The sequence below is a fragment of the Syngnathoides biaculeatus genome, chromosome 20 (assembly GCF_019802595.1).
Source record: "Syngnathoides biaculeatus isolate LvHL_M chromosome 20, ASM1980259v1, whole genome shotgun sequence".
NCBI lineage: Eukaryota > Metazoa > Chordata > Actinopteri > Syngnathiformes > Syngnathidae > Syngnathoides > Syngnathoides biaculeatus.
This window is the reverse complement of record NC_084659.1, coordinates 14435014-14458796: the sequence shown is the minus strand read 5'-3', so window position 1 is coordinate 14458796 and position 23783 is coordinate 14435014. Positions and strand designations below refer to the sequence as shown.

The window sequence follows — 23783 nt, the reverse complement described above, 5'->3', positions numbered from 1 at the left end:
GTTACAAAAAGCCATATGTCAAAATCATGTTTTGTGATGAAAAAACGGATGGGTCCATACCGGCTGCCATTTTTTCCACTAATAACATATTAAAAATTATCCATTTCATGACAGTGGCACTTTAAAGCAACATATCCAGAAGTTACAATTGTATCTTATGTTCAATCCTTACAAAGTTACACTTTCTAAATTTTTTTTTTTTTTTTTTTTACCTACTCAGGACTCGGCTCAACTTTTTCAATCCGGACCTGTGGCGAATGCAAGTCTTTGGTTTGTCATGATGTAATGCCCCAACACCCCCCCCCCCCCGGGGGGGGGCAGGACAGATGAATAGCGAGACGCCAAGCGCACAGACGGGCCCGTTCCCGCGACCATTGTTGCTACTAATGTATTTTTAATTTCCCACGAAGTGACTGGCGTCCTCGAGTGACCACTCCTCCGTAATTGGCTGCCTGCGCGAACATCACTCAGCCTAACGAGAAGCCAGGAAAGCTTTTCAACGCGCGCGCTTTTGTGGTTTTGCAGTACGACGCGTTCGACTTCAAGCCCGATGCTCGCCTTTTGTGTGTAAAACTAAATTAGCGTCTGGAAATGTACACCAACCCTCATAAATACAAAACAATAAACACCGTGACACTTTGGCATATAGACGATTTATTTACACTTTTATTTACAATTTTCTTTTAATTTCAAAAATTTCTGTACAACCCCCCTCTTCCCCCAAGAACCAGTACACCTCCCGCTCGACTAGTCTTCCATTTTCTGAACGTTCTCGGCTCACGGGGGATTTTTTTTTCCTTTATTTTTTGTTCATTTGCTGTTGGTTTTCATGAGCAGATTTCCATGTCAGAAGACGAGAAGGGGGGGGGCAAAAACTACCATGGGGGAAATGTGACTCAGGGGGCGGGTGCGGGGGCAGGGGGACCTTGCTGGAGATTCTTCAAAGATGGTTTGAAGTTCAGTGTTGTGGGAAGGAGGAGGCTGCAGCCAGAAAAGACTCGCACTTTCATCACTGTGGGGATGCCCGTGTGAGCAGACTGGCGTTAGTCTGAAATGTTTTTTTTTTTAAGTTTATCTAGCAATAGATTCAAAAAAAAGGTGGTGGCGATGTCAGAAGGTGGCACTATATGTTACATGTGTTCAATCTGTTGAAATAATCTGGTTTTGACTATTTTTTATTTTCTTTAAATTGTGCAGATTAAGGCAAGAAAAGTGAGACTGGCTGTTTGTAAAATATAAAAAAAAGAGAAAAAAAAGTAGCAAAAATTTAAAATCTTGGAAAGAAAAAAATCTCCGATGCCAGGCAGAAATTACGAGGTTTGTTATGCAAACAATATGAAGAGGAAAATACTTCCAAGTATGACTTCAACACTAAAAAAAAACCAAAAAATAATTTTACCTAGTGAATCTTAATTGGAGTGAAAACATCTTCCTGTACTATTTTCAGACATTTTTGAACATGGCAAAAAAGACTTGATTTTAGATATCAATATATCAAGTCAACTCATCCTGATTTCTACTTGCAATATGTTTTATTTTCAAACAAAAACCTGTCAGTGGGTTGACGTGATGAGATTCTCACGACGAGATCTTGTAACTGCAATGAACAATCAGACGAGAGGAGAAAAAAAATCCACTCATCGATAACGTTTGTCTTCAATACGTCACAAAGTCGATTTTCAGTGCGCGCACGAACTCCTCGTGAACTGATGAGATCTGATACTTCTGGTAAAACTGCACGGGAACGAGGGCACCGGTTCGGGCCCTCTTTGTTTTTAATTGCGTAGATGCAAACTCCCTAAGAAAGCATCTTTGGGCGACCATTTAGGGATTTATTTCGATGTCGGGGGAGCTTTCTGGGCAAAATCAGGAGGACGGGGATTTTTAATGGATGGAGGGGAATCCTGGGCTGTGGGTAGGGGGGAGTGGGGGGGGGCAGGGTGCACATTGCCCTTTTCGCCGCCTTCCGTTGACTTGACAGGTCAGATTTTTTCCGGAGGAAGTTGGGGGTGTGTGGTTGGGGAGGGGATTATTCTCCCAAGTCTTTTGTGAGTGGAATGTCATTTTGTTAGGTCACAAATATGGTTCCAGGTCCACACGTTCAGTGCTACATCCACTTAGTTTTTTCAAATCTCCTTTTGGGCAACGTGGTCCTTTTTTGCTAAAAAGATTTGTCACGGAGGTAGCGGAGGAGGGCGTCATCATCTCTTGTAGTGGTTGGGGGCGTCGGCGAAGGCGAACTTCAACCGGTAGGCCTCGGCCAGCAGCACGCTGACTTCTTCGTTGCCCCAGTGCATGGTGGGAAGGTTTTGCAGTAGAATCATGAGACCCTTTGGGAGGGAAGAGCACATTTTATAGAAGCGTGGCTCGCGCGTTATTGAGGTGATTTGCTCGGCTTTCCTCTGCGCATTCGGCAACTGTGAAACTTAAAAGTGATAGCGTGCATTTTGTGGAAAACAATTTCCAGGGACACTGCATGCGTCTGACAATATTGGGGAAAACCCACAATCGTACAGAAAAAACAAAACAAAACAATTGAGTATTTGGGTGGATGAGCATCTGAAAACATAACTCCCAAATTCCAAAATTTAAAGTTAGAACAATGAGCCAAGACCACAACTATTGCCTTGGCTCCCCCTTGTGGCACCCAAAAGCAGCACTCAATTAAATAAAACTTGCATAACAAAATATCCATTATTATTGAGAATATACCACCTAATTAGGGATATTTATTCAAATGTTAATGCAAATTATAAACACTAAATGAGCCTTAAAGGTTTCACATTGGATGCTAAAAATGTATTGTAATCAGCAATAAAACCCCTTAGGAGAACATCATTGCCACTCAAACTGATTCTCAAATTAATTTTGTTTATAAAAACAGATTAAATGCATACATACAATAATAATTTAAAAAAAATACCCTAATTATTTTTGCACAAATTTATAATGGGCTTCTTATCCCAAGCTAAAAAAACGCTTTGTTTAATCCCGCAAACGCGCTCGCACACACAATCGCAATGGCGGAAACGTTATCTCCCCAGGTGTTAATTAAGTCATTTTTCATGCAGACACACAAAACGCTTGGAGAATATGACCCATTATTTGCTGTTTACCTCTCTCCTTTTGCAAATGAAGCCACGGGTTTAACAATAACAAAACAAAAAAAAAAAAAAAACAGCTACCACGTCATTCCGAAAACCTCGAACGGCGTTCCGAGAACCACTTTGGATGTCAATCTCGTCGTTCCCCCAATTCTCCAGAGTCCACTGAGTGGGTTCTGGCTATGTGCCACTATTAAGTCAGTCAACCGGGTTTAAGAAAAAAAAAAAAAAGATAAAACGGGATAATGTCAAGTACAATTTTGCTTGTCAACATTTTCCGAGGCTGCGCGCGAGTATTCGGTACGCAGTCAATCTCCGAGACTAATGCGTCCCCTCTCAAATGGAAACGAGAACGGTTGGCGACTGATTCCGCGCGCGTTCTATATGTGCAAGCTACGGACCGGCGCCCCGGGGGTTTTCATTATCCAGGCCCCCGAATTATCGCCATGACAACCCCGTTCGGCGACCAATCGTGGCCGCTAATGATGAGATCAGAGGATAAATCATGCGCCGTCAAGTCGACCCCCCGCTGCGCCGTGAAGAGATTCAACGATATCACCCCAATGAGAGTGATCATTATTTTCATTTCTTCTTTGGGACAGAGAGGCATTTTGTATTATCTCTGCGCCATCTATATGAAAATGGCGTTTCATTATTGTTTTCAATGAGCGGCTGAGACTACCCTAATGACTTTGCAACTAAAAGCATTTATATTCTGAGTGACGCCGTTAAAAAAACTAAAATAAAAACACCAGCCTTTCTCCCACTAATTAACTTGCCATTCAGTTTTTTCTTTTTTTATTTTACTTATCAGGCACTTTGTTGTGTTTTACTCCGAGCATCTTGAAGAACGAGAAAGGTGAAAAGGATGCGGGGAAAGTTCCGCGACGACACGATCACACCGCCGGTAAATGTTACGGGAGATAATTAAGTAAACATTCGTGGCAGATCACGGGCCTTTCGACAAAAAAAAAAAAAAAAAAAAAAACGAGCTGTCGCTTATTGTGAAAATACAAAAGCCGCGACAATCTCATTAAACGGACAAAACAGTAGACGGCTTTGCGTGCTACGTCGATGCTAGCGGTAATTACGTTTGGATGTTGGGACGCTAAAGAACACCGGTGAAGAAACTTGCGTTATAAACTCGATTAAACTCAATGTCACTACTTAAAGGCAGAGGATAGCAATCAGAAAATGACACGTCTATATAAAAACAGTTAATTAAAATGGTTTTCCCAGTCTTATTTTATATTCAGTGTCCACATAGCGGCTATTTAAAGGTGTGGCCTTACTTGTCGAGTAGCTAACGTGCAAACAAACGAACTATACAGTGAAAAAACACACATTTTGACCTAGCTAACAAACTAGCTAAATAACTAGCAATCCAAAAAAAATCTTCACAACCTTATTCGACTCTGATACTAACAACCAAATCTTCAGCCAATTGTAAAGGTTTTTTTTTTTTTGGGTGGATCTGTCTGTTACACACGTATTTTTGAAATTTGCATTTGGTTCAGGTGTTTATTTCAAATAACGACCGTAATTTCTGGCCGACAAGCTGCGACTTTTTCACACGCCTGCACTTTTTCACACGCTTTCAACTCTGCAGTTTATGCGGTGATGCAGCTAATTTGGGCATTTTTTTCTCACCCCCTTCTGACTTGAGGGGAAAAGATAAGCATGAGACCAATGGAATATAAGTGCCGGGGAAGTGACTTACCGGCCCTATTAGCGCTGCACTAGCGTCAGCGCTGTGCTAGCGTGTTGCTGCTGTGTTACTGGCATGTCACAGTGAGATTTACTGGTAAGTTTTATTTTAACTGGCCCTGTTAGCATTAGCACTAGTTTTAGCATTAGCTTTAACGCAGCGCTAGCTTAAGCACTAGCGTTCGCACCACCCTAGCGTTAAACTCTTTCTGTGTACCATCTTTCTTTCCAAATATCTCGTATTTCAATGTGGGCGTCTTTTACACAGCTGTGGCGTATGTATGTACCAAACGGTATTTCCTTTACAAATGTACTGGGTGAGGCTTTTAACCAGGTGCGCTCCGTAGGCTGGGAATTAAGGTAGCTCGGTTCAGTCCGCTTCAAAGTACATTTCCAATATGCAAAGCATCATTTCTAAAACTCTCGTGGATGAATAATAATCCCTAACAAGCTGCTTGTCCCCTTCCACCCCGCAAAGAAAACTTGGACCTTGACTTTGAGGGGCTGACCTTCTGCCGCGCCCTCCTCTCAGCCTCCCCGCTGTTCACAAAGACGCGCTCCCTCTGAAGTGTTTTCACTGGGAGCATTTGGGGAAAAGAGCGGAAGGAGAAGCAGAGAAAGGGCGCCTGATCGCTTTTCAGGCGAGCCTCTCGATCATCTGTATTCTGCGGCGTGTCGCCATCCGCTTGCCCCGTACGCGCTGGCAAAATAGCCGGAGCGCGCGTCGGTATTTATGCTAATGCCTGTCCTCGAACGAGCGCAATGCGGTGGCAAATAATACACATATACAATTAAAGAAGAGAGAAAATGTTTCGGGTCGCCTGGGAGACATTACAAGTGGCGTATGCCTCATGTTGTGTTTAATGTTGAAAAATTCGACGCCTCGCCTGCGAGGTCTGAGAAGCCTGGGGCGAGACAACGTTTACTGGCCTCCCCCCAAAAGCTCTTTGGTGCTTTCTTTCATCACTCAGAGCAAACTAAAAATCTCATCACCAGTCAATTATACACTACGATGGACAGATTCTCATTTCCAGTCCGTAGAAAAAGAGTTTTCATCGGAACTTGCTAGCAAACACCCGGTGCTTCTCAAAATGATTCCAAGCTCCTCACTTACTCCACATTTAATTTGATCCCCAACAATAATGGCGTATAAAACAAAATAAAACCAAGACTGGAAGAAGGAATCACAGCCTTCGCCATCAGGCTCAAAATAATGAAGCTCAAGTGCGTCCTGATGGCGCTTGTGAAGTGATGGAAAGAAGAAAGAGCAAAAGCCCAAAGTTTGGTGTGTCAAGTTCGTGCCGTCGTATTAAAAAAGATTCAAGCTTGTAATTACTGCCAAAGCACCTCAAGTGCTGCTTTGTGTATGCATCGTCTCAGACCTCGATGGTGACTGAGGGGCTTCATTAAGGTCATGTTTCGGCTTGGTTCTCATCTCCCTGCGATCACTTCAAGGCTAATGGCTTTAATTGCATCCGTCGTCTGGGCTTGGGGGGCGGAAGGTGGTCGGGAACGGGCCGAGGGACAAAAGGTGGCGTGCGACCATGTTGCGAGGTTGTGACAAAGCCAGGTTGACTCAGATCATGGACACAATTGGAAAGAGTTTAATTGTTTAGTCCATTTGAGGTTTGTTGCAAAACAAAACCGCAACACCAAAGCGCATAAACAGACGAATTAAAGTGTGTTGTCGAAGTTTTGTAAGGACTATTATTGACGATCTTATTTATTGGAGATTAGCCTCGAGCAGACGTTGACGTGATCACTCCACTATGTTGTGCATGTAACATCACTTATTGGTTCACCGCAATCTGACTTGAACATTATTCTGAAAATGTGTTCCAATCAAAGTCTTCGGACCGAATAGAGCTCGTGCACCTCCGTCATAAAATCACGTGACTTTTGTTTACCTCGCCATATTGCTGGTCAAGCTAAGCATTGCTCAATGGTAAGTCGGTTGGAGACGACACGGAAATGTCTTGTAGCACGACGCCCAGAGACTTGTCCGATACCGTCAGACGTTTAGAAGGTGAAAATAAACGACGGTACGTGGACAAATGAGATAAACTCAGGATTTAATGCCGAAGTCGATGTTTTTGCCAATAAGAAATTGGACTGTTAATTCGCTTACGCTTGTCTAGGACAACTGGATCTACACATGGATCTGGTGAGTAAGTCGTCGAGATTTACACGGAAAAGTTTGAAAGCGCATAAAAGTCTGGACGCATATGAATACTTTGTTGCTGGATCTCTCATCAGGAATAAATCCCGCATAGTGATGGTTTTGACAGCTCGTGAACGCGGAAGTGCGTTCGGCCACACGTTAACCTTTGCTGGAATCCATCGATCTTTTCAGCTAGTATTCAATACAAATACCAATATTTCAAGAAATGACCCCTGGCTTTACACAAACTCGCATTCATTAACTATGATTGGAAAAAAAGACGACGGTTGACAGCTCGTGATCGCGGAAGTGTGTTCGGCGACACGTTAATCTTTGCCGGTGTGACGGTCTAAGCGCTCCCAGTGCTGAAAAGTCTTGTGATTAACGCGCATGCGCGTATATTTTGTAAATATAAAATATATATATATATAATATTTAAATATTTTGTTTTATCAACTTTTGTTTTAAGGTTAGGATATAACGTACCGATATGTAGAAGAAGGGTAACTATGATAACTATACCCCCTTTAACCGTCTGATACGTAACCAGAGTTCCCCTGTTAGTAACGCATGCGCATTCATCACAAGGAGACTTTTTAGCACGGGGGAGCTCAGACCGTAACACAAGAATCCATCGATCTTTTCTGCTAGTGTGTGTTTCTTTCGGCTTGTCCCTTTTTGGGGTCGCCACAGCGTATCATCTCAGATGAACGCATATATCTGTTTGGCACAACTTTTACGCCGGATGCCCTTCCTGACGCAACCCTTCTCAGGCCCCAGTGGGATACGAACCCACAACCCCTGGTTTACCAAACCAGTGCTCTAACCACTGAGCTACGGGGCCTCCGATCTTTTTTGGTAGTATTCAATACAAATACCAATATTTAAACTCTTATTCATTAAGTATGATTGGAAAAAAAAAAGGAAGACGGACACAGAAGCGATTGGGGCCACACTTAACCTCCGTAAACATCTTTGACAGTTTTTTTTTTTTTTTTTTAATGTGCATTGTTTTCAAAAGAGCCAACTTGGCATTCTAAATATTTTTGGGTAATTTGAGATTGAGAAGAATAATTCCTACTAATTGTGCACCATCCATCACATTTAATTGCCAAAATTTTCTGGTCTTTTCAGATGGTATTCCATAGAATAATCTCTTTGAATATGTGTCTCGTCTTATTGTGACAGTCAACAGCACAACAGGTCTCTGATATTGTAAATATTCTCGTCCGGTTCAATGACTCCCACAACTCTGTTTGACCGGCAATATGGCGCCGTAAAAATGGTGATGTCACGTGCACGAGCTCTATAGGCGTCTGCTCTATGTGCAATGGGGTAACCTGCTGCATTCCACCACGATTCCCTGAAAAGTGTCTTAATAATAAAATCCATGTGTGTTATTACAGGGCTGTGACATGGGCGTGTGGCTTCCTGCTGATATTTAAGAATGGATATTCATTTATCCCACAGCCCCAGCGCATTGATCTGCCATGACTGTACACAGTGTGTTACAAAAAAAAGGCAATTAGGGCCCTCCATTCCTTTCACTTGGCAAGCCTTAAAGTGCTTAATGGCTATTGATACTGAGGCGAAAGCAGATTGTCAATAGAGTCGGTGCTAAGGCTCTTACTTGAAGAGACATTTGCTTCTTTGTATATTACAAACAAAATGTTGCCTCGCTTTCTTTGTACGTGATGACACTCTCGCTCACTTACACTCCATTAAATTATTGAAATCTCTTGACACACACGCATCAACATTGAGCATTTCCCCCTTTCTTTCCATCTCAGTCAGCAAAGGCTGTGAGGTGTATTTAGTCTTTTTTTATGGCAAATATTTACCGTAATTTCTAGCCAATAAGCCGCGACTTTTTTCACACGCTTTCAACCCTGCGGTTTATGCGGCTAATTTGTGCATTTTTTTCGAACGGGCGCAAGGGGGCACTCGAGCGGAAAAGGTAAGAGTGAGACCAGTGGGAATATATGTGCCGAGGAAGTGACTTTTACCGGCCCTATTACCGCTGCACTTGTGTGTTCCTGCAGTGTCTCCATGAATTTTACCAGTATGTTTTTTTTAACCGGCCCTGTTAGCGCGGCGGGGCTAGTGTTAGCATTAGCACGACGGTGGTAGCATTAAACTCTCTGTGTACCGTCTTTCTTTGTAAATATCACGTGTTTCAATGTCAGTTTCAATGTGTGCACTTGCGGCTTTTACACGGCTGCGGCCTATCTATGCACCAAATGGTAATTAGTGGTCAATACCAAGTTCCGCCAATTTGAAAGTGAATTTAATTTTAAATAAAGAAAAAGGAGAATGACCCGGAATGCACTGTAGTTCCAAGATAAGCTAACAGTTCAGCAAGTGTTTAGCTTTTCCTCCACACCTTTTTTTTTTCTTTTTTTTTTTTTTTTGCCGACTGGATGCATTGTGGAACCACGCTGCCTCTCACAGGTCAGTCATGGTACTACAAACACATTGTGTGAGGTGTTTTGTGTCGGTCATTACACCACACACGTACACACGCACACAAGAAGATCAGGATCACAATCGTGCCGCCTACATTTTAAAAATTGGTTTTCGCAGGGCGGGGCACGGTGGGCCAGCTGGTAAAGCGTTGGCCTCACAGTTCTGAGGTTCCGGGTTCTGTCCCGGATTCGCCTGTATGGAGTTTGCATGTTCCCCCCGTGACTGCGTGGGTTTCCTTCGGGCACTCCGGTTTCCTCCCACGTCCCAAAAACATGCAACATTAATTGGACACTAAATTGCCCGGAGGTGTGATTGCGAGTGCGGCTGTTTGTCTTGATGTGCCCTGTGATTGGCTGGCGACCAGTTCAGGGTGTACCCCGCCCCCTGCCCATTGACAGCTCTGGGATAGGCTCCAGCACTCTCCACGACCCTTGTGAGAATAAGCGGCAAAGAAAATGGATGGATGGATGGTTTTCACAAGGTAGGGCTGAGCAATTAATTGTTATTATTGGCGAACTCAAATGTATTCATCAGGATGAATTGGATTTTTGTGAATAAATTTAGAGATTTTATTATACTGCCAGGTTGTCCTCCAGGGATTCAAAAATACAGCTCGGATTCAGCACAGACCTTCTCCGCCAAGGCTACTTCATCAAAAGCCACGTCAAACAGACCCAATCAAAGCAAGAGGGCCCATTTGCTGGCAAAAATGAAACTGTGCTAAGTGAAGTGGAGATATGAGTGCTTTAAGCATTTCAAGGTGCCTCGCTGTCATTCCCATGGTATGGGCGAAAAGTGAGGGGTGGGGGGCAAAATCCCAGGGGAAAGTAATGGCGGTGCGATGACAGATGTGTTGTGCAAAAAAAAAAAAAAAAAAGGGGGGGGGTTTAAAAAAATTGTACACACATTTGTGACCAACAGCCGTAAGAACTGGCCTGTTTTCTCTGACATGCATCATTTCACTTCTGACCCCCTTCAGCGAGCGCATCTACATGAGCGCAAACACACAAATGCAGACCCCCCCCCACCCCTCCCCGCAAACACACGTCCTGACTTGTCACTGGCATGCGCACGCTCCAGGTCGCCGGCAGTGGTAATGGTGTTTTGTGGCATCCTGAGGTGTAATGCGCATAGACGCTGCTCTGTCAGGGCCATTAGCTTTCTGTAGCACGTATAATTACACTAAATAGGCCCCGTGGCAAACAGTGGGCGCTAAAAGAGGAGTCGGGCATGTGGCGAGAGCCGCGTTCGGAACAAAATGGCGAGGCCAAGTCGTGAAAAGGCAGGTGGATAAAAGCCCAACGAGATGTGTCATTCCGACATCTAATGAGGCAATCCTCTGCTCATTTGAAAAATATATCTTCTCATTTAATTGTGTATTTGAAATGACACTAAAAACTGCTCGGAACGGTTGCTGAGGGGCTGACGTGAGTCTATCCGACAAGTTATTTGTTCAAGATGAGATCTGTTGTGCATTATTATTTTTCATTTATCAAAATAAATGTCTACAATAATTCAACAAACATTTAATATTCTTTTTTATGAGAAATCTTTCTCGCTATTATACCAAATCAGTCTTAAATTGGAATAGCACAATTCACCAGAATTATTTAAGGGCATCCCTTAAAGCACGGGTGTCAAACTCAAGGCCCGAGGCCGTGATCCGGCCCACCGCACGATTCTATGTGGCCCGCGATGCCAAATTCTACAGCGTCAATTTCCATGATTCTTGTAAAAATTGGAACCAAAATTTCAAATTGTCATGTATCATCGATGGCAAAGTTGAGATACTCCAAGCATGAATATCCATCCATCCATTTTCTTTGCCGCTTATCCTCACGAGGGTCGCGAGGAGTGCTGTAGCCTATCTCAGCTGTCAATGGGCAGGAGGTACAATCGCAGGGCACGTCAAGACAAACAGCCGCACTCACAAATTACACCTAGTGGCAATTTAGAGTGTCCAAATAATATTGCATGTTTTTGGGATGTGGAAGCAAACTGGAGTGCCCGGAGAAAACCCACGCAGGCATGGGGAGAACATGGAAACTCCACACAGGCAGGTCCGGGATTGAACCCAGGACCTCAGAACTGTGAGGCCAATGCTTTCCCAGATGGCCCACCGTGCCGCCCCCAACATGAATAGTTGGGAGGGAAAAAAAAAAAAAAAAAAAAAAAAAACATTACCCCTGATTTCCAATTCCAAAACTAGTTCATAAAGTGATGATGTAAATATGATTAGACGATTCAATATTTTTGTTCCACAGTCATAACGGCCCTCTGAGGGAAATAGGAACAAGAATATGGCCTGCGAGAAAAATGAGTTTGACACCGCTGCCTTAAAGCTTACCAGAGCTCTACTTTGACACATGGTAGTGATATTAGATGTACACATACAAAAAGGCGTCCAAATATTTTTTCGTTGTACTACAATTAAGCAGCTATGCCAATGACCGACATTACAGGTACGCAAAAACTGCCATCAGGAAGGGGGAAGCAAAGGCGCCAGTTCTTACAATTTGACGCGGACAAATGCCACCCAGCAAGTCCTAACAAGCTAGCTAATTAAAACATGTTCTTTGTATCTTCTTGGGTTCATCTTCACACACAAAAAAAGAGCAGTTGCTAGGCAACAAGTCAAGACACCACCAAGTCCCTGAATACTGGACAGTTGGTTAACATGGCACCTTAACCCACCGTGAAGCTGCAGTCTCATTTAAAGATCACATTTTCGCTAATATCTAGAAATTGGCTCTAACCAGCTAGCTTTGTGACATGTCTAATATCTGTGGCGTGTCTACGGGTAAGTTTTTATTTTAAAGGCTTGAAGCAAAACCATGCCTGATCGACCCAATAGCATGAAAAAGTGTTAGCAGGAAAACTCACACAAACCGGGATTTCGGCTTGAAAAAAAAAGGAGGAATATGCCAGTTGTGATTGAAAGCGCAAAGAGTATCATGGTAATTTTCCCGTAGCACTGGCAGAATCTCCCCAGACCTCTAAATGTTACTGTATGTACTATACCTGCGTGACAGGAAATAAAACATGTGCGCAGAATTACTGATAGGGATGGGAGTCTTCTGAGTACTTTACATGCAGTGACAGGAGAATAAGTTATGACGAGAGCATACGTGCTAGCGGGCGTGCAAACCGAGGTCTTCGGTTAGTGGGAGCTCGCTCACCCATGCGGAAAGCCAGAGGGTGGATTGCACTGGGAGTAAACCACCTTCCATTCTCCCGCTTTTCATTTCGTGCCTTAACCAGTCCAAGCAGGCGAACACGGCAGAGGAGTGTCATTCTTTACTCTCCATATTCTGATTCTTTTCCTTTCGGCTTGTCCCGTTAGGGTTTGCCACATTGTGTCATCTTTTTCCATCCAAGCCGATCTCGTGTCCTCCTCATGTCCTCCCTCACAACATCCGTCAACCTTTTCTTTGGTCTTCCTCTCGCTCTTGTGCCTGGCAGCTCCATCCTCAGCACCCTTCTACAAATGTACTTGCTCTCTCGCCTTTGGACATGTCCAACCCATCGAAGTCTGCTCTCTCGAACCTTGTCTCCAAAACATCCAAATTTGGCTGCCCTCGAATGAGCTTGTTTGTAATCCTATCCAACACGCTCAATCCGAGGGAGAACCTCAACATCCGCCATCGTCTCTAATCCGTACATCATGGCCGGCCTCACCACTGTTTTATAAACTTTGCCCCTCATCCAATCAGAGACTCTTCTGTCACATAGAACACCAGACACCTTCCGCCAGCTGTTCCACCCAGTTTGGACCACTTTCTCCAATTCATTTCTTTCCTTTCTTTACTCTCCATATGACACCTGCTGAATGCTGGCAAATTCATCCATTCGAAATTATTTTCTTCCTGTTTGTTAGCTGAAACCATAAAAGTGAATCAATCATTCACTCTTAGGGAGCCAAGCCAGAACATCATGCGGTGCTGAAAAAAGTTAGCTCACACACATTTGAATTTACTTTTATGCTTATCAAAGCTCGTTTTTGTGGTAACCCGAGTTGGGGTTCCATTATCTTTCCTCTTTGTTTGGTAACTAGTTATTATCCTTTTATGACAGCGTGTTGAGGCAGAACACTAGTTCTTGGCCTGAATTAGCTTGCTATTTATTTTTGTGATTGCTAACCTCACTTTTCTCCCTTCCTGTTGGCATGCCGTTTTATTTTCTCTTGACAAAACTTTAATTGGGTTTGAATTAGCTGCTTCATCATCCACATGCCTGATGGAATTCTTAACACCATTTACAGTGCCGTGAAAAAGTATTGGCCTCCTTCTCAAATTCTTGTGTTTTTGGACAGTTGCCCCAATTAAATGTGTAAGATCATCAAACAAATGTAAATATCAGACGAATATAACCCAAATTTAACCACACATAAAATGCTGTTTTAAATGGGGATTTCATTAATTTGGGAAAAATATACACACAAACGTTACCTGGCCCCGTGTGGAAAAAGTAATGGCCCACTAAACCTAATGACTGGTCGGGCCACCTCAGCAACAACAACAACTGAAATCAACCGTTTTCTAGAACTGGTAATGAGTCTTTTTAACGTCTCTGAGGAGATATTCTGGCCCACCTTTCCTTTCAGAATCATTTGAATCCAGCAAAAATGGATGGTTTTCAAACATGAATCCTGGCCAGAAGTCGACTTGCTGGTATTTTGGGGATCATGTTCTTGCACAACAACCCAAGTGTGCTTCAGCTTGAGGTCACAAACTAATGGCTGAACATTCTCCTCAAGGATTTTCTGTTCAAGAGCAGAATTCATGGTTCCATCAATCACAAAGGGTTGTCCAGGTCCCGAAGGAGCAAAGCAGCCCAAGACCATTGCACGACCACCACAATGCTTGACTGTTGGAAGGTTCTTTTTCTGAAATGATGTGCTACATTTAGGCACACACCTTCCCAAAAGATCAACTTTCATCTAGTCAGTCCATAAAATATTCTCCTCAAAGTCTTGGGAATCATTCAGATGTATTTTTGCGAAGTTAAGTTAAGTTGTTTTGGGCTAGGCAATGGTTTTTGCTTTGGATGCCATTTTTTTGTCCGGTCTACGTTGACTTTAACTAAGGTAAGGGAGGCCTGCACAATCCTTTAGATATTGTCCTGACTTCCTTAGTGGTCATAACTGTTTTCTTTGAGTAATCTCTGTCGACCGGGTTTTCTTCATGTGAGGATAACGCGTCTCCCATGGTTCGCAGGAATCCTAAAACCTTTAAAAACTGCTTTTGTATCTCTTTCCAGACTGATGTCAATTACCTTATTTCTCAGATGTTCTGGAATTTCTCTGGATGATGTCATTTTGTTGCAACTTGTTTAAATTTTGTCCAACTTGATATTGTCGAGACAGAATCCAAACTTTGAATTGTTTTTTTTATCCCATCATGAATAAAATCATCACTTAAAAAGAGCATTTTAAGTTCACCTTGGGTTATTTTTTTTATTTAATGTGGGGAATCAATGCAAAAAAATATAAGAATTTGAGATGAAGGCTAATGCTTTTTTTTTTTTTACAGCTCTGAACCTATCACGTCTTCTGCAAGTTAGAATAGATTATCCACAAAATAAGTATCTTGGTCCCAAACTGAAGAAGAAATTAGTAACCGGAGGAGTGTGAGTGGAAAAAGGAAAAGCAGATGTGAATGATATGGGCTGCACGAGTTGATAAGAACCCGCTCTCAAGGCCCTTAAGAACCTGCCAGCCCCACGTCTAAACTCACACATTCAGTGGCAGGGGCAGAAATCTCTGTGAATTAAACCTCTAAAGCTGGGAAAAGCGGGAATGTTAACTTTTCTCCCCCCTCCGACGTTAATCTGTGCCCAAAAACACTCACGACGAGTGTTCTTGTGGGCAGATCAATTTGCGAGGATATTGTGTCATATTTCCCGCATATTGGTCCGGTGATGGATAAAGTGGTCCACGCTATCGCACATATCTGTGCTCCATTAAGTGCAGATAGCAGACATGAAGACATTAAAAAAATGGGCAGTGAGAGCTCATTTGCAGTATATTGTAAAATACCGTGATGACATTTGGCTAAATGTGTTTTGTGGGAAAGGCCAGTTTAGGAGATATGCTTGTGGGAGTGCTTTTTTTTTTCCTAAGCTAAAATTTGATGAGAAAAAAAAAAGGGAAGGAAAATATGATTTCCCCCACCCACCCACTAGCCTACATACTTTCTGTCTGTCTATACTTTATGAGTGCTGTCTGAATCGTGAAAAAATATGTAGACACGTTTGCATGGTGCGCAATGTTGCAGGGCGTAATTTAAAAGCCTTTAGTGACCCCCCACCGCCCACCCCCAGTTTCAATATAAAATGGAAAAGAAGGAACAGCAACACTCTCAACACCATCGAGAGTAGCATGAAAAAGCAGTGAGGTCGAGACTGGATGCGGACGTGTCACCTTGCCAAACTCCCGACATCTGTCGGCATGTAATCAGCGCTTCAATGTAACATCACAGAAAGCTTCTAAAAACCGTTCATAGCTTTATAAAAATAGTCGAGGTCAGCTGCTGTCTCTTTCTGTCTTCTGTAAAGTTTTCTCAACTATCAAGTCTAGAACCATTTGCTGTTTTTGAACTATAGTTTGCTTCCCCCAAACTTAACCGTGTATTGTTTGTGGTAAACCGTCACCCTGTGACATCACAGCGCATTGTTTGCGCCCAAACTATATCCCAGATTTTTAACCCATCAGTTCTTCTGGCTTTTTACTTCGGGCAGGCAAGTCCAAATTTAGAGTTGTCAGTGTCGTAGCATGCCAGGCAGCACTGAGGTGGCTTGGAAGACATGCCGCATAATTAGAGCAAGGAGAAGTGACAGAGAAGGTCTCCGAGCAACCCTCGTCATAGTTGTTCCCACCGCGCAAGGTCTTGTTGTGTCCTGTTTGATGTTTCAAAAGAAGCCCCACCCCAAAAGGTTTACTGTAATCCATCCATTTTTTGTACCACTTATACTCACTAGCTGTGGCTTTGTAGCAGGTGAGAGTGAAAATGTACGATTGAAACGTTCGCCCACTGCGACGGCATTCGCCTATTGTGCAATACCTTTTGTCCGTTCTGTGCTCCGTAAATGGAATCGTTCAATAATCGAGCAGTTTTGTAAATTGGAGTTCCACTGTATCTTGACATACCATAATTCCTGGCCTACAGAGTACACCTGGTTATCGGCCTCACCCAGTACATTTGTAAAAGAAATACCATTTGGTACATACATACGCCGCAGCTGTGTAAAAGCCGCAAGTGCCCAGATTGAAATACAAGATATTTACAAAGAAAGACGGTACACAGAGAGTTTAACGCTACCCCCACCGCACCAATGCTAACGCCGCTGCGCCACGCTAACAGGGCCGGTAAAAAAAAAAAAAGAAAAAACAACAAAAAAACATACCGGTAAAAATCACTGAGACACGGCAGTAACATGCTAACGCAGCACCAACAGGGTCGGACTGGTAAAAGTCACTTCCTCGGCACATATATTCCACCGGTCTCACTCTTATCTTTTCCGCTCAAGTGCCCCCTTGCAGCCAGAAAAAAGTTGTGGCTTATGGGCTGGAAATTACGGTATTTTTGAATAGATGAATAACCACTTGATTCTGATTCAGAAGGCATTCATTAATGTCAGAACGAATAGCTTATCCTAATTTAGAGTGCAATCCGAGTAATAATAAATTAATACATAACTTTTGGAGCCATCTTAAGATCACACATACGACAAGCTAAATGTTACAAATGAACCTTTATCGTTACCTACTCAACTGTTTAACACGTAATCGAGGGGTTAACATCTATTCGATTTGTTTGACTCTTGAGGCAAAGGTTTCCAATAAATTTGTGCATGAACTCACAACAGTACTAATTTTGGGTCATTCCAGTGTAATTCCGTAATTCCTAGCCTACCCAGCGCACCTGGTTACAGGCCTCACCCAGTACATTTGTCAAGGAAATACCATTTGGTACATACATACTCCGCAGTTGTGTAAAAGCCGCAAGTGCCCAAATTGAAACACGAGATATTTACAAAGAAAGACGGTACGCGGAGAGTTTAACGCCAGCGCCGCTGCGTTACAGGGGCGGACTGGTAAAAGCCACTTCCTCGGCACCTATATTCCACCGGTCTCACTCTTACCTTTTCTGCTCGAGTGCCCCCTTGCGGTCATTAGAAAAAATTCACAAATTAGCCGCATCATCGCATAAACCGCAGGGTTGAAAGCGTGTGGAAAAGAGTCGTGGTTTACAGGTTGGAAAATACGGTATAGTTGAATAACCATTCGATTCTGATTCGGACGGCATTCATTAATGTCAAAACGAATTGCATGTCCTAATTTAGAGTGCAATCAGAGTAATAATAAATTAATACATACCTTTTGGAGCCATCTTAAGATCACACATACAACAAGCTAAATGTTACAAATTAACCTTTATCCTTTTCTACTCAAAACGTAATGGAGGGAGTAACAGCTATTGGATTTATTCGACATTTGAGGCAATCATTTCCCATAAATTTGTGCTAGAACTCCCGACAGTACTAATTTTGAGTTGTTCCAGTGTGATATACAGTGTGAGCGGCGCATATCGGCGTGAGCTGATCTTGTTCTGCGCCAGTGCAGTGAAAGAGTCACGTTTCCTGGTGAGCGGGCCAGCAAAGTCACCTTCTGGCAGCTGTCTAGCACCATCCACTAATGCACTTGTGACTTCTGAACCTTACAGTTAATGACCATGGAGGTAATGGAGAGGGCTGTGGACCATGAACAACTCCACAATTACAGCCTGGTAGATTTCTCGGGCACCATATATACTCTATTTAGCGTTGTGTGCGAGCGGCCGAATGTGCTTTTTTTTTTTTTTTTTTTTTTACCTGAAAGTCTCGCTCCTCAAGAATCTCTTTTCTCCACCTCACCAGGAAGGCTGCACAGACGTACAGATGGAAATGGGAGAAACCCTCGGGTTCAGCCTAGAGGAAATGAGATGGAAAAACTCGTGTTGATTTAAAGATATAGAACAGGTGAATACTCAGTGTTTTTAACCTCAAAAGTTGTCCTCCCATTTAATTCCGACAAAAAGAACGATTGCCGTAGCAAAAAGCGGAATGAATTAATCAATTCATAAAAGAAAATTTTTTTGTTAGATCCCAGAAATACACACATGCAAAACAACCCAAGCGACACAATTTCTCTTTTCTTTGTTCGCTTTCTTATATCAACCCCTCATTATGTTTGGCAGACAGCTTTTTTTTTGTTTCTTTTTTTATGAGCAGCGGGGAATTAGAGTCGGAAAAAGACAAAGGATGAGATGTTCCTTGTTCTTATTCATTTTCCTCCAGAGCCCTATCACATGGAGGATAATTACTCGGGTCTTTGAATACAAGAAGTGTGTGGCCCCCTTTAAAAAATGGCACCCGATATTTAAAGTGTAAATGGGGAGATGTGTTGAACTAATTCTGGTATGCTTGTCATAGAGGTTTAGTAACCCATATTCCACCCCCCCCTCTCAATTTTTTTTCAGGGATTTGAACTGTACCATTGCAATCATGCATGTACCAATGTCTACGCGCTACTACACCGATGCACATGAGCACGCGCGTGTAGCGTGCGCTTTGATATCAACCTTATCCTCCTTTTGGTCGAAAGAAATCCCACGGCTGTTTCCTTGCCTTTTGCCCTACAGTGACTATTGGAGGGGATGTTTACGAACAGCCAAGCGTGGCGTGACGCGACTCATATACGGCGCTTTGTTGGTCTAACCTGGCAGCTCGCGTCCAAACAACAGGAGAGCGCAAACACATACACAGATGAGTGATGAATGAGTGACACGCCAGGAGCGCCGTGTTTATCAGTGGCCAAAGATTTGCTGTTTTAATTTCCTCTTCGTCTCCCCAGTGTGGGTTTTGAGTTCATGGTTGAGGGCACTGACAAACTTCTACTGACTATAAAAGTGAAATCCACTCTTATCTTGCTCCCTGCGAAAGCGTCGTAAAGCTTTGTGGCCCGCATGCCAGGCAGGTAGCTGCCAATGTACCAGTTGTTCGCCTTTGCATGTCTAATCCCAAACGGTCTTTCAAAAACCCCGTTGATGTACGGAAGAAATGTTTCTACTGGATGCCGTAGCTGTGACATCCCATATGCAAAGTTTGTAACAACATATTGCGATGTTTAAAGCGCCACCGACACGTAAAGCAATATTTTTTGTATATTTTTAATGGAAAAAAAGCCAGCCGGAATGGACCCATCCGTTTTTTTTCCACCACACTTCATGATATCGTCGTACATGGATTTTCTGGATTCTGGATCTCCCGCCATGAAAATCCTCTCGAAGCAGGAAGTGACGTTTTTACCAGATGCCCACACTGGCCGGTTCGTGTTTTCATACCAGTTTTACCGGCGGGAAAGTAGCTGTTTTTTTCCTGTGTGTGCACCAAAATGCCGACTGTGGAGGATGGATTCACTCTTCACACGTTTGGCACGCACGCAAAAATGGATTGCACGGGTGCAAAGGAGGAGAGCTTTGTGGGTTCCAAATGACAGGTAGGTGTGCGTATAGAGCTATGAAAAATAAATAATAGTTGGGGGGACATAATTCTCTCAGAAGTAACAAAAGAGCCACGTCATATTAACTGAATAAAGTACGTAAGCCAGGGGTGCGGCGTTGTCGTCGCTCTCACGGCCGCGGCGTTGTCCATAGCCGCCGCGGAGGTGGATCGGGCGGGAAGATGGTTTGGCCGCATCCAGGAGGAGAAAGAAGCCCCCCCACCTCCCCTCCAACCAGTTACTTTGCCCGACATGGGTCCTCCTGAGTATGCTACATACTATCATACATACTGTATGTCTGTTGTTAGTTAGAAGTGAACCGCATATTAGCTAAATAGGGCTCAAAATGATAGGGTAATATGGGCACGGTCACTTCACTCGATTCTGAGATGTTCTCTTCTTTGAAAAGAGCTTCCGTATCAGAAGGGGTGTGGAAAAAAATCTGAAAATCTCTGTTGTTCGGCGTCTTCCCAATGACGACTGTCCCAGTGTGATGTCTGCCGATGACCTTGCAGGCAATGTGGCTGCCACTGGGATGTCGAGTGTGACTTCCGCAACTTTGCGCATGAATTACAACTCTCTGCCCATTTTTTTGCCCGTGTAGACATTGAAGTGAACAAAAATGTATATCGGCAGTTTAAGAGCCTCCAAAACTAGTTTGTTGTGTGAACAGATGCAGTTAAGACCCAGGGAGCGCTGGTTTAAATGATACGGTGTTCAGTGCAAATCTTTGGTAAGGGCACGTTTTATTTTAAGAAAATTAACTGGACTTAACTTCTGATAAAAAAAAATGCATTGTCCAAAATACATGCAAAGGCAAAAAACAGGGCCCAACACCCCAACAGATGAATGTTGACAGTAAAAAATGTTAGCCACATTCGTATCATCCATCACTCTTTGTCTCGTTCCACATCAATTTCTCTCCGTGACACACTATCCCTGCCTACTGTCCTATCACACCGCCGCCGCTTCATTTCAATGACGTTCTTGTCATTATCAAATACAAAATAAAGTTTGTCATACTAGTCAAGGTGACTCAGTTAAATCCACACGTCTCCTCTTCTGTTGTTATGCCTCGGATCCAGCAGCCCTTGTGGCGCGGCAGCCATATTGGCTGCGACGCACTAGACTGGCTGATCAAAGCGGAGAGGAAGTGGGTGAGGAGAGAGGATGATGGAGGGGGAATAGAAAAGAGAAGGGGGTTGCGCGTGAGGCTCGGAAAAGCAAGGTAAACAAAGACGGGAGTGGGAACGTGGGAATATTGCAATGTCACAGAGGCTTCAAACTGCTGCGTTGGTTCTCGCAGGCTCAGAACATATTGCAAAACAAACCGGCACGACACGGCGCTTCATTGCTATGCCGACGAACCGACGGCAGACAAGGTGACGCCGCTCGCGGAAGTGATGCAAGACGATCAAGCGCTGATGCAATAATTGCATGGGAAGGAGAGAAAACGTCAAAAACGCTGACGCTTGACTGATGCGATAAAAGCACTTTTTGATCGAGCGCCGAGAGAATTTTACTGCTGACACAAATTTTGTGTCAGCAAGGTAATTCTTCCATTCATACCAATATGGATTTTAACTAAATTACAAATTACCACGCAAGGTCGACGACACGAAAAACCAATGAGAAACCACAAATGATTTGGCAGCTTGTTTTTTGAGCTCAGCGCCCTTCTAGTAACTCAGCACTTGGGTAAATTGGAAGGGATGAACAATTAAAATAATGGCTTTGATGGGTAAAACTGGAGGTGGAAAAATTACTAGGGATGAGGACCTTAATCAAACTCATCATATCATTCCATAATCAAGTCCGATCAACCACTAATTGTCCCAGTCTGCCTAAAATGCACCGTGAATATGCTTGCGGTTAGTAAATGTTTTATTTTGTTTTTTTTTACTGTGAAGTATATTAAAGGCTTTTTTTTTGCTTGAATTTTTATGGTTACTGTTCTTGCAAATGAAAAGCTGCAAAGCCATGATTAAAAAAAAATGCATGCTAATATCACGTACTTCCTTTTATGTTGCAGGTCAAATTGAGCCATTAGTTTGCAAACTTTTCTGCCTGCCTTTTAAAAATTCAACATCAAACCTGTTCAGGGGTAGCGAGGTAAGTTCCTTATTATTTTCTGGGCTTGATTGAGAGTTGAAACTGCACTAACGTCGAGATTTTGCTGGAACTGTCAACATCGATGTCAACATATTTAAGATTCTCTTTCAGTTGATCAGTTGGTCTTTGGCATCCAGCGTCAGTCTGATATCAACATTACTTATTTTAAATGTATTAAAGAGCAATGGACTTGAGTGTTGCAATGTTTTTTTTTAAACAACTGCAACCCCCCGCAAAAAGCACCACCGTACATTCTGCACTATAAGGCGCACCTCCAATGAATGACATATTTGAAAACTTTTCCATATATAAGGCGCACCGCATAGAATAGACGCTACAGTAGAGGCTGGGGCTACGTTATGCATCCATTAGACGGAGCTGCACGTAAAGGCTCAATATTGATCCATATATAAGGCGCACCCGATTATAAGGCGCACTGTCGGCTTTTGAGATAATTAAAGGCTTTTAGGTGCGCTTTATAGTGCGGAAAATACGGTAACCTCTTACTCTGAGTACACTCTAAATCAGTTTTGTTTAACTTGCGAAATTAATTTTCAAACTGCACTTAATGTTTAAACATCTACTTCAGTGTTCATTGTTTTGCATGAATTTTAAATAATCCTAATAATATATAAAAAATAAACTAATCTTTTTGTTGCTTGGAATGACCAAAAACAATACACAATGACTAATACATTGAACTGAGGCTGTCGTGATATTGTTCAACGTGATGCTATACAAAAAGAACTGTTCCATGCCCCCCTACCCCAAAAAAAAGAAAAGCAACATTATACAAAAACAAACGAAATATTCAACGTCAGCGTTCCCATTTGTTTTTTTACACATTGCGCTGGTCACTCAGCACTGAGCAGCTGCCTGCCTGGTAAAGTACAGGCAACGGGCATGAAGAGGAAGCATGATTCACAGGCTGAAAATGTCACAGTATCTCTTTAACAGCCGTGCTAATGCTGCCACACTGTGTTACTTGCTAATTTCATGCTCTACGCAACAGGGATAATTTGGTCCCTGTCTGTCTGCCTGCCCCGCACGCCTGCTGGGGAGGAAAAGTGAATGTTTTTTTTTCTTTTTTTTTTTCCACTACATAATTTGTGTGTGTGTGTGTGTGTGTGTGTGTGTCTTTGTGTTTTTAATGTCACTTTCATCCCTTCTGCTAGCAGGATCAAGACTAACAAATGCATGGCCACTAAAGGCAGAAAAGGGCTAAATAATCAATTATATTTTGGAGAAACAGAGCCGGCCAGAAAGGAAGATGCCATAAATTGGTAAAAGAAGAAGAGAATGTGAGAGGAATCCAGAGAACGAGGAAAAGGCTGGGCCTTGTGCTGGAGCGCGCTCGCGGAACAGATGGCCACGCCGCAGAAAGAAGACCACAGCGGAGACATTACAACATTCAGGTTAAAGCCTCCCTTGGAAGGCGCACAGACGCTCGGAGGCAGAGGGCAAAGGCTTCCCATTTATCAGGGGCATTGAGAGTGACCCAAAAAACATGTTTTTCTCCGACGGCCTGACTTTGCATTTCATTTTTGCATGTAAAATCAATTTACGATCTTGTTAAAAAATAAATCTGCTTGTGTACAAGTGCCTAATCAATACCCAACAGTGACCATGTGGTCACAGTGGTTTAATGAGATCAATAAAGATTGCACAAATTTAAGTGTATGATTAAACCATC

The 23783-nt window shown here is 43.0% G+C and overlaps 1 protein-coding gene across 3 annotated transcripts in view; it reads right to left on the bottom strand.

Moving 5' to 3' along the window:
* Positions 1 to 283: 283 nt before the first annotated feature.
* Positions 284 to 23783, bottom strand: part of tbc1d22a (TBC1 domain family, member 22a) — a 96537-nt gene continuing 73037 nt past the window's right edge. For all 3 annotated transcript variants that reach the window (XM_061806655.1, XM_061806654.1, XM_061806653.1), the window contains 2 exons: positions 18310 to 18405; positions 284 to 2330 (listed from right to left, as the gene is read on the bottom strand). In XM_061806655.1, the coding sequence (XP_061662639.1) occupies positions 2202 to 2330; positions 18310 to 18405 (225 nt within the window). In that variant the 3' untranslated portion in view covers positions 284 to 2201. The remainder of the gene's footprint in view (positions 2331 to 18309; positions 18406 to 23783) is intronic.